This window comes from Taurulus bubalis (assembly GCF_910589615.1).
Source record: "Taurulus bubalis genome assembly, chromosome: 14".
Taxonomy (NCBI): domain Eukaryota; kingdom Metazoa; phylum Chordata; class Actinopteri; order Perciformes; family Cottidae; genus Taurulus; species Taurulus bubalis.
Window position 1 is genome coordinate 23,444,027 of NC_136602.1, and position 12,030 is coordinate 23,456,056.

At 43.3% G+C, this 12,030-nt stretch overlaps 1 protein-coding gene across 1 annotated transcript in view; it reads right to left on the reverse strand.

Moving 5' to 3' along the window:
• Positions 1-818: 818 nt before the first annotated feature.
• Positions 819-12,030, reverse strand: part of col13a1 (collagen, type XIII, alpha 1) — a gene marked incomplete at its 5' end in the record, with an annotated part of 106,542 nt that continues 95,330 nt past the window's right edge. The window contains 7 exons of the mRNA XM_079229879.1: positions 819-933; positions 1,088-1,126; positions 3,243-3,329; positions 7,698-7,733; positions 8,487-8,540; positions 8,621-8,674; positions 10,460-10,495. Of these exons, the coding sequence (XP_079086005.1) occupies positions 931-933; positions 1,088-1,126; positions 3,243-3,329; positions 7,698-7,733; positions 8,487-8,540; positions 8,621-8,674; positions 10,460-10,495 (309 nt within the window). The 3' untranslated portion in view covers positions 819-930. The remainder of the gene's footprint in view (positions 934-1,087; positions 1,127-3,242; positions 3,330-7,697; positions 7,734-8,486; positions 8,541-8,620; positions 8,675-10,459; positions 10,496-12,030) is intronic.

Here is a 12,030-nt window from a genome sequence, read left to right on the forward strand (position 1 = left end):
CAATATTTGGGATTTTAAAATACCTGTTAACAATATGGATGTTTATATTTTCAACATTTAAACTAATCTGGATACTGATCACGTAGATACAAACAATGCTAAACTATTATTCTGCTTCATATATTTATTTACACTTCATTTGAACTATTTAGCTAACAGTATAATTATTAATGTATATATTTATCTCTGTAACCTTTTGTCCTGTCAGAGAGACAAACGCATCTCATATGTACAGTCATATGAATTATTGTTTTTTATACATAACATGTGATATAAACAACTAGTTTAGGAGGTCAGCATTTTAATTGCATTAAAATCAGGTTTGCATTGTCATTTCTTATTACTTTAAAATACAGTTATTATGTTATGCACCGCTGCCATGACCAGGTTACACTATTACCAGAGCAACATATATATATATATATAATTATTATTATGGTGACAGCCCTAAACGTGATCCTTTAAGTCTGCATGTCATCATTACAATAGAGCTCATGAGCACAGAAGTGCAGACGTCAGCATCTTCCTGTGACTGTGAACATGAGTTCATTGGTTTGTTTTCAACACTTTTCCCAGAGGAGAGTTCAGATGAGACCCACATGAAACAGCTTCTCTCTCCAGCCCCACAACTCAGTGCAGCATGGTCTATTACAACAAGATAATACAATAAGTTAATAAGCATTATCCACTTCACATTATGCACAAATATCATGCATATGTTTTACTTATCAATCCAATATTAAAATAATGCATAGATATAAAAATCCAATACATAAACACTGTCATACGTAGTAAAATAAAACATCTGTACAAAAATGCTGCCATATATTTTTTAGGATTTAATTTTTTTCCCCCACGTATAACAGAATTGGGAAAATGTAAAAAAATAAATATCCTATGTACAATCACACAAGCATTCCAGAGTTATGGTCACTGCAAGGAGAAAGCAGAAGGCACCACACGTTAGTCCACAGGTCATGTTAGCATCACATGTCACAACACAACTCAACACAACTCAACTCAACTCAACACAACACAACACAACTCAACACAACACAACACAACTCAACACCGCTCTGAAACTCACTTTGTTCCAACAGCCGGGTACCGGTAAGCCGTCGTCTCCCTGGACACACACACGAGTGAAGGGAGACATGATGAATATTAGTATCACGAAGACACAACCAATACAGAAGCTCATATAATAATAATAATGTGTTGATTTTGAGACGAGGAACAGGAAGTGCAACACTGAGGACTCACTTCCTGGTTTAGGACTCATTTCTGCAGCAATATTTATGTTTTTGTCCTTGAAAAAACTTCAAGAAAGGTTTTATAGCCTTCGTTACTTCCAGAACCAAAGGATCCCCAAACTTCACCACTCTATAGCGTACCACAATTTAATAATTCATAATATTGAGTATAAATACAATAAACAAATTAGATCATAACCAAAAAGATTAGCAGTCTCTGTATTTAGATATCTATCCATAGTTGGGTTTGTCAATACATTGTGCAGGAGAGGATTCTGAACCCTATGGCAACCCAGCAGGGTCAATCACTGGCGGCCACCAATATTCTGCAACATGATTCCATTCATTCCAGTGATTATGCCTCGCTCACATTTACCCAGACATGTAGATGTGCATGTCAGAGCCTTACCTGTGAAGATGTTTATGAGCCTTGATCAGACACCTTCGATCACTAAACCTAACCACCTTGAGTCCATTAGCTTTGCAAAGCCAGACTACATACACAAACTCAGTCGCTGCTATGAATTTACAGATTGCCATTCTGTGCATAACAAGATGCGTGTTGCTCCCTAAAGGTCCACAGAGTGAACTGCCATGATGCGCTCCATGTTAACAGCAGGACTCTGCCTGGCTTTGAACCAGAAGGTTGTAGTTCCTTACTGCTTCTCACCACCTGTGGTATTGAGATGCCTTGAAGATGGAGAGAAGTGGTGCTCCATGCAAGAGGAGGTGAAGGAAACACGGCATTATGAAGGGAGGCTCAAGCAAACTTAACAACGGCAAGGCTTTACATGAAGGGTTCATTCTGGGGTTAGTCCCACTCATATACCTGCAGGTTAACACAGGAAGCTTAATAGTTGTGATGGAAAGGTTGAGTTAAAAGAGAAGGATTCACTTTAGTTCAGCAGGAGGTCAGTTGAGAAGGTTTTGGTTTATTATGAGGTGACTGACTACAATACGTATATTTAAATGTTCATGCCAACATGCATGTCTGAGTGAGTGCAGCATGGTCAGGGGTTTGGTGAGGGACAGCTAGAGGCATGCTGGTGAGTGAAGGGAAAAGAAGAGCACCATACCACAGGGCAAGGGGCATCCAGCCCGTCCAGGCCCGGCAAGCCCGGTTCACCTTTCTCCCCTTTAAAGCCTCGGAAACCCTGTTTGTGAAATCATCATTTAAAAACCAGCGCTGCGGCTCGTTTGTCGCGGAGGAGCGTCGGTCACTTCCGTCCTCCGGGTGCCTGGGTGCAGGTCTCCTGAACATGCAGGCGACCCGGGACCAGCAGGAACCGGGCTCACTGAGGAGACTCTCAACAGTTTACCAAGCTTTCAGGACACATTGCTCCTTTATGGAGTTCTGCAACCAACCAAGAGTGTCACACTAAAGGTCTTGGGCCAAGCTTAGCTTTGGACTAATGCTCCATTGAGTCAAGGAGTTCTCCTGGAGGAACCGGGACTGACTGGCTGACCTGGTCTACCTGGATGATTCAGGTCTGTTCAGGTCCCAAGAGCTCTATGGGTCTCCAGGTCTGGACATTAGAAGTATTACATGTATTTGGGCCCGATGTTAAAGGCAGGGTTTTGGGCTGGATTGCAGTCTCAGTTTTGGGGTTGTGCAGAACTCTAGTTTAAAAATGAAGGCAAAGTGCTTTGGTATCTGTTGCTCATCATCATCATCAGCTGCCCGGTTCCTGTCGACCTCATTCTGGAAAGAAGAGGTTCCTCAGGCAGAGTTATGGTCTGTAGTCCTTCTGAGGAGTTTTCACCTTTACGCTTTAACCTCTGAAACTGTTTTGGTGTGAAAACATCACATTTCTGATGTCATCAATTCCATCCCTGACGGCTGCAGTGGACCAGACGCTGCCTGAGGAAGATTAGGAACACTGAACCAGAGCCCAGAGGAAGTGGACTGCTGGACACACATCTCCAGTCTGTGTGGTGAAGCAGTCCTGCTTCCTCCAGCCTCTTCTCCACATGGGACTCCTCACATACCAACGGACAGGGGGCATCTAATCCGGGTGCTCCTTGGTCTCCCTTATCCCCTTTGGTCCCCCTGTTGCCTTTCTTGCCCCTCTCTCCCTGAAACAACAGCGTATTAAGAAAGACACACTTTAGTCCTCCCTCATGAAGACACACATGAAGCACACCTTGTTGATGTGTGAGCTTTCATCTATCAGGTAATCCTCCATTTGTGTGATTTAGACAGAGTGAGAAAACAAGGTATCTTAAGTCACTGACAGGCTGTGTGCCTTTAGACAATATGATTGTGTGATGTTCATCTAGAGGAACAGGAAGGTCAGTAGAGGGAGTTAGGGAGGAGGGAGGAGGGAGGAAGGAGGAAGGAGGAGGGAGGAGGGAGGAGGGGTTGAAGCCAGAAGCAGCTGGTGAGCAGGTCCAGTAAACAAAGGCTTTGGAAGACTTGTGAGTAAGAAATGAGAAAGATGATTTCATCTGATCATAATAAATAATAATCACTGAGCAAAACATTAGATATGAAAGTAAGCAACAGGATTATGTCCAAAAAATAAAAGCTCCAGAATAATGAAGTGGTGATGACGATGTGAAGTGACTGACTGGTGGAGGAACTCAAAGGAATTCTTTGGTTTATATGACAGTTTGCGCCTCAAGACCTGGTGTCGGTTCAGGCGGCTCTCTAACCAGCGACTCTAGACCTGGTGTCGGTTCAGGCGGCTCTCTAACCAGCGACTCTAGACCTGGTGTCGGTTCAGGCGGCTCTCTAACCAGCGACTCTAGACCTGGTGTCGGTTCAGTTGGCTCTCTAACCAGCGACTCTAGACCTGGTGTCGGTTCAGTTGGCTCTCTAACCAGCGACTCTAGACCTGGTTTCGGTTCAGTTGGCTCTCTAACCAGCGACTCTAGACCTGGTGTCGGTTCAGTTGGCTCTCTAACCAGCGACTCTAGACCTGGTGTCGGTTCAGTTGGCTCTCTAACCAGCGACTCTAGACCTGGTGTCGGTTCAGTTGGCTCTCTAACCAGCTGTCAGTCTGCAGGAGCAGAAGTGCAGACCCAAAAGGAAAGATGGAGAAACACAAACTTCTTTTCAACATTATGAAAGACGTTTTTGGATATATGCAAATGGTGCAACGCCGACCTCTTCAGGTCGACCTCTCCTTAAGCAGTCCTGCTGTTCTCCATAGAGTACACATTCTGAAGCCACTGCTGGAGCTTCTAGTCTGCACATCATGTCAGAGACTCCACATACAGCCGCTGATCTAAACACACGTTGAATGTTCTTATCGGACTCTGAGAAATGAATCTAAGAACGTCGGGCTCATGAACATGCTCCTTTCTTTGGTGCGCAGTGATCCAGACGGAGCATTTGAACAGTGATGGAGAGCTCTGCTGGCAGATGTGGGGTACGGGTCAGAGGGAGGGACGACAGGGAGGCGTGCAAGGGAGAGGGTTGGGTAAGGAGGAGGAGGAGGAGGAGAGAGGAGGAGGTGTGAGAGAGGGACATGAACCCAGGACTACATAAGGATGCAGGAGGCCGAAGGTTGTGACAGGGACATGAACCCAGGACTACATTAGAATGCAGGAGGCCGAGAGTTGTGAGAGGGACATGAACCCAGGACTAAATTAGAATGCAGGAGGCCGAGGGTTGTGAGAGGGAGAGAGGGACATGAACCCAGGACTACATTAGAGTGCAGGAGGCCGAGGGTTGTGAGAGGGAGAGAGGGACATGAACCCAGGACTACATTAGAGTGCAGGAGGCCGAGGGTTGTGAGAGGGAGAGAGGGACATGAACCCAGGACTACATTAGAGTGCAGGAGGCCGAGGGTTGTGAGAGGGAGAGAGGGACATGAACCCAGGACTAAATTAGAATGCAGGAGGCCGAGGGTTGTGAGAGGGAGAGAGGGACATGAACCCAGGACTACATTAGAGTGCAGGAGGCCAAGGGTTGTGAGAGGGAGAGAGGGACATGAACCCAGGACTACATTAGAGTGCAGGAGGCCGAGGGTTGTGAGAGGGAGAGAGGGACATGAACCCAGGACTACATTAGAGTGCAGGAGGCCGAGGGTTGTGAGAGGGAGAGAGGGACATGAACCCAGGACTACATTAGAGAGCAGGAGGCCGAGGGTTGTGAGAGGGAGAGAGGGACATGAACCCAGGACTACATTAGAGTGCAGGAGGCCGAGGGTTGTGAGAGGGAGAGAGGGACATGAACCCAGGACTACATTAGAGTGCAGGAGGCCGAGGGTTGTGAGAGGGAGAGAGGGACATGAACCCAGGACTACATTAGAGTGCAGGAGGCCGAGGGTTGTGAGAGGGAGAGAGGGACATGAACCCAGGACTACATTAGAGTGCAGGAGGCCGAGGGTTGTGAGAGGGAGAGAGGGACATGAACCCAGGACTACATTAGAGTGCAGGAGGCCGAGGGTTGTGAGAGGGAGAGAGGGCAACCCGGCAACACAAAGAGCCGCGGGCCACAGAGCAAGGTGGAGGGGAGGAAAGGGGAAAGGAAGACCTGCGGAAACAAAAAGGGAGACGGGACAGAGAGTGAAAACACCAACAGCATCCCAAAGCTGCACTTCAGCACCTTCAACCGGACCGCCGCTTCCCACAATGCTGTTCTTCTGCTTTCTGGAGCAGGGGCGTGTTTGAGAGAGGCCGGTTGAAGGTGCTGAGGGAGCTTATGACATGTGGGAGTGGAAATATTAAAAAGAGGCACAGGTTAAGGGAAGGAAACAGAAACATTCTCTTAGAGGAAGGGTATGAGGTCAATGAAACACATTCTCTGAAACCTGGAGAGGAAGTACGGGTTTGACACAGAAACATTTGGATATTCACTAACAAATAAAGGAACTGTGGAAATATGCGTATTTGCTTAATTTCTGAGATTAAGAAGATGGATATCAGTCTCATACAGAACAGCTGGAGTCTGGACATGATGGCTTTCATCAACTGAAAGACTGGAAGAGTTATTGAAAAGTGAACAATTCATCCATCTGGTCATAACTTCTGGGTCGCATCTCTGACTAAAGCGTGGATTGCAGGTATGGGCAAAGATTTTAATATCTGTAGAGGCACAATAAGTTAAAATAAGATAAGATAAGATAAGACAAGATAAGATAAGATAATCCTTTATTATTCCCACAGTGGGGAAATGTATGCATGCTTCCAAACCTGCCAACCTCACAGTAACATGGACCTGAGTCACAGCTGTTACCTTCATGCAAAAATACTGTAGTTTGTACATTTTTGTAGAATTAAAAAAAAGATAGAATATATTGTGGGTGAGCTTTAGATATGAAACTTGCAATATTGATCACCTTTTATGTTGATGTTAGCAAACAGAGTCATATTCATACATCCAGCAGACACCTGTCGTGCTTCTGGTCTTCTGGGGAAATATTCTCTGTTTGTGGTAAATGTCTGAATGCTCGTCTCTACCTGTCACTACGTTCAGCAGGCCGGAAACAACATGAGCTGACGTTTGATATAAAAAATATATAAAACTGAATAATTAAAAATAAAGCTGAAGCAGGATATTTCTCTGTGGACAAACATTTCACAACCTTTTATCTGTTCGGGTTCTCTAAACTACCCGGCCAGGAGAACACCTGCTGCCTGGGACTGTGCAGACAGTCACGACCATCGCAGACAAATCCAATTTAAAATAAGATAATATAATCCTTAATTAGTCCCACAGTGGGGAAATTTACGATAAATCACGCTTTCCACCTTGTGATTTGATCCAGTGATGTAAACATGTTGATTACAGCCGTTCCAACGCACATGAGACTGATATCCATCTCTCAATCTCACGTGTCATCTGAAGATGCAACATGATGTCACATACAACACAGTCACACAGTCTGAGGCAAACAAAGCTGTCTCCAAGAACACTTCACAACAATAATTCATTATTTTCAGAGTTTTTCTTTGATAAATGAAAATCATTTCTGGACTATTGTCAGTTTTATTCATGTCATTTAATCTGTGAAAGTTTATTCTGACCCTCAAAACAAAGCCACTGCAAAATGAATACATTAGCCTAAGAAAAGCATCTTCCAATGAATTATTCAGGATCATAAAAAAGAAAAAATCAAAGGGAACTAACGACTCATCTGGATTTCTTTTCAAGCTGGATTTCAAAGAGAAAATCCAGGTTTTTTATATTCATCTCTTTAATTCTCTTCTACTGCTTGAGAGTCTTTGAAGTGGTCACCGCTCTGCTCAGCTGACCTCTTATGACCTCTTATGGCCTCTTATGGCCTCTTATGGCCCAGCGAGGCAGTGGCAGCCATAACGAGACGTCAAATAATGTGTTGAATGCAAATACCAGCCTGGCCTGTTTGAATATGACTCATGAGTTTAATTCAGTTGCTGAATGTAATGGTTAATTACAGGTGTGTCCAGTGGACAGGATCATGTCCTTGGCTCTGCTATCTTCATAAATGGCAAATAATATAGGTGGCATCTTACCCGGTTCCCTTTGAGTCCTTGTGGTCCAACTAAACCCTGCAAAAATAAATGAGAAAACAACATTGTCTTTGCTCTGCATGTTTGTCTCACTTTGGGAAATATGCATAATAACTACATTTGGGGAAATGTGCTTGTTGTAGATGTAGACCCATCTTCAAACGTAGCTGAGAACTCGGTGAAAAGATGCAGAAACATGCAGGTTGAGCTTTGCTGTCGGCCTCATGTGTGACAGCAATAACGTAGACTCCTTTGTGATGTGGACTGTTTATTCCATCATTGTCTCGACAGAGGTTATGTGTTTAGCTTATTAAATATATATTCCTCATGTTTACACATGCAGCATCTCAAAGGTCCGGTCCACGTAGTGAGATTGTTGTGACTCATAGAAAGAGAGCCAAATAGTGAGATACAGGCTAACTAACTATACAACGGTAAGGCTTATGTACATGTATGGGAGAGGTTGTCAGTTGTCTTTTGATTGGTTGTCAAACTTTAAGAAGGAATTAAAGTGATATGAGACAAACAAGCAAATATTGGTCAGTGGTTTTAAGGTTTTGAGACACATCAGGAAAGTTTTCCTTCTGGGATTTATGCCATGAATGTTTTATTGTAACCAAACCATGACATAGAAGGTTTGTTGGCTCAATCTAAGGAGACTTCTGGCAGAAAGCCGTCGTGGAGAACTTCCCCATGTGCAAAACGCTGGTTTATTTCCCAGCATGCTGCTGTCAGCGAGCTAAACGATGCTGCCCGTTGTGATGGATATTAAATATGGAATTAGAGACTCACAGGGATGCCTTGAGGCCCAATTGGTCCTGGTAGTCCTACATCTCCCTTTTCAGCCTGGAGCGACGAGAGAACATATCAAACATCTATTCTCCTGACACGATATTTATTGAAAATAAAAACACAAAGATACTCACTCTCTCCCCCTTTGGTCCTGCTGGCCCTGACACACCTGCTGGTCCTATTAGACCCTTTAAAACAGAACAGGGGAAATAAATACCGGTCAGAAAATACCAACAGAATAGTTCTAGAGAAGATATCATCACTAAATGCCTCAAGTCAGTAAATCAACAAGCTTTCTGGTGGAAATGAATAGATCTCACAAAAGGGGATCGCATGGATCATTGAGATACATGTTGTGGTAATCTGGAGACAGAAACACCTGCAGCATTATCACACCAAGCTTGTTGACTTCTGTTCAAACGGTTAAAAATGAGGGGAAATGAAGAACATGTCAACAGCTGCAGTTATCTGTCTGAGTAGCTCTCAGGACTGAGAGGAAGACCTTGCATCTCAGGCACATCCAGAGTGTGCAGCGCCGTGTGGAGGACAGCGATCTGCACTGAAGGACATGTCAGCATGCAGCACATCGCATGCTCCTCTTCCTCAGAGCTCAGCAGAGGCAGAGGCAGCTCACGCTGGTACAGAAGCACGAGGCGGGACCATGAGGCGGGTTGAGGACTGAGGACGCACTCGACTGGAGACTCAACGCAGCACTAAGCTACGCTCTCTTTGGCACTAAGCTATGTTCCCTTTAGCACTAAGCTACGCTCTCTTTGGCACTAAGCTACGCTCCCTTTAGCACTAAGCAATGTTCCCTTTAGCACTAAGCTACGCTCTCTTTGGCACTAAGCTATGTTCCCTTTAGCACTAAGCAACGTTCCCTTTAGCACTAAGCTACGCTCCCTTTAGCACTAAGCAACATTCCCTTTAGCATTAAGAAACGTTCCCTTTAGCTCTAAGCAACGTTCCCTTTAGCATTAAGCAACGTTCCCTTTAGCATTAAGCAACGTTCCCTTTAGCATTAAGCAGCATTCCCTTTAGCACAAAGCACCGTTCCCTTTAGCATTAAGCAACGTTCCCTTTAGCATTAAGCAACGTTCCCTTTAGCACTAAGCAACGTTCCCTTTGGCACTAGGCAACTTTCCCTTTGGCACTAAGCTACGTTCCCTTTGGCACTAAGCAACGTTCCCTTTAGCACTAAGCACACCGTAGTTATTTTAACTTTTGTCTCTTTTATTTTGACTGCATGAATATAACGAGCTGTAAAGGATCTGTGTTGCAGTGCTTTTTTACAGGACAAGTGGAGAGAAGTGAGTCCCATTGTATGAGGATACAAGGTCTATTTAAGTCTATTAATCAGAAGGTGTAAAGCCTGTCCAATATTGAGCCAAGTACTGATCAATATATTTGACCTATTGTTTCTCATAAACCCAAACATTTTGATAAGGATCAAATGAATTTGTTTTCTGACTGGTATGTTAAAGTTGAAATAAAGTCTTGTCCGCTATCTGCATTGGATAACATTAACAGTTTCTAAATGACCAGACACATTCCATTGCCTTTCAGTCCTGATATTTACTGTTTCATATCGGACAACATATCAGCTGTGAGCTGTTGGCCCATATGTTCTATACCCTGTTTGGTGGGAGGCTCTTCTTTCTCTCAGTCTTTGGAACTAAGACTTACAGAAAGAATCTCGCTGAGCGCGTTGATATAACTGCTGAAGGCGTGTCAATAAAAAGCATGGCGGCAGAAAGCTGCTTGTCTCCATGCCGGTCCTCCTCAGAACCCAACCCGGAACAGAGCGGTCCTCACAGAGCTACCAGGAAGGAATAGAGACATGACGAGCATGGGAGCAGGAAAGCAAGCAGATATGACGAGCAGACATAACGCAAGCTGTAGCAGGGGGTGGAGGAAGAGGAGGAGGAGGAGGGAGGGGGGGGGGGGACTGGAACGGGACTTGTGCCACTCACCACTGGACCCGGTCTGCCGTCTAACCCATGAGCCCCCTGTATAGCGCCGTACACAGTTAGAGAGCAGAGATGGTGGGAGGAGGAGGAGGAGGAGGAGGAGGAGGAGGAGGAAGGTGGGGTGGGAGGAGGAGGGGAGGTGAGTGAAGCTGTGACTCAGTGACTTCAAAAACACATTCAGATGATGACACATAAAGGGTGAGGAAGTGGTGGAGGTGGAGGTAAAGTGAGTGAGAGCCTTTGTGAGTCATTTGTGGTGGATGCTGATCTCAGGTCTGCAGCCCTGTGGCTCCGTGCTCTGACACGTCACACCCAGAGGGTTCCATGTTGTTAGTCTGTCTATCAATCATTGTGACGTTTCTGTATTAACAGCTCACAAACATTGTGATTTATTTCTTTAAAAGATTCAGTGAACAGCTTTTAACAAACGTTTCTTAAAACAGGAAGGAGCAGTCATTTGTTTGGGACTATTTTCTGTGGTGGAATAATCCACATTACGGGGACGGGGCATGTGGAGTCAACATAAACTAATGTCTCACCAATAAACCACGACATCATATGTTGAAGACCTGAAACGGCCTCCTACTGGACCAAGAATTTAAATTCTAACAGTCAAGGTCCACAATCTTGTGTTTTACAGAGCTTTCATTCAGCTCTCATGGTCTTCAACTTGACTACGTGCACTGATGATACGTTTTAAAGCGCTAAAAAATACCCAATTACGGTAAAAAAAAAAGGAGTGTGTGTTGTTGTTAAATTGAATGAATAAAGAAACGTGCTGCAAATAAAGAAACACGTACAGTCATTTGAAACCAATTAATAACACGACACATGATGGACACGCTGGTGATTAGTCAGACGCTAATGAGCAGAATAACGCAGTCAGAATGTTAAAGCTAAAATTGACCCTTTGCTATGTCCCGCCCTCAAACGCAGACTGGCCAATCATAGCGTATACCTGTTTGACATCATGGAAATATATACATACATATATACAGTACATACCTGTATATCCTTCAAACACATATTGTATGTATGTACTGTATATAAATACATATATATCTACATATATATATATATACATATATATATATGTAGATATACATATATATATATGTATATATATATATATATGTATATATATATCCTTCAAACACATATTGTATGTATGTACTGTATATATATATATATATATATATATATATATATATATATATATGTATATATATATATATCCTTCAAACACATATTGTATGTATGTACTGTATATATATATATATATACATATATATATATATATATATATATATATATATATATATATATATATATATATATATATATATATATGTATATATATATATCCTTCAAACACATATTGTATGTATGTACTGTATATATATATACATATATATATATATATGTATATATATATATCCTTCAAACACATATTGTATGTATGTACTGTAGACCCGTTTGGCTGCTTCTCCCTGAAATCACTTATTCTTTTCCAGAAGCCAGATCATATTTCTCCAGTGAGTGTTTTTGTATTGCTTATAGTTCTGTAGTCATGG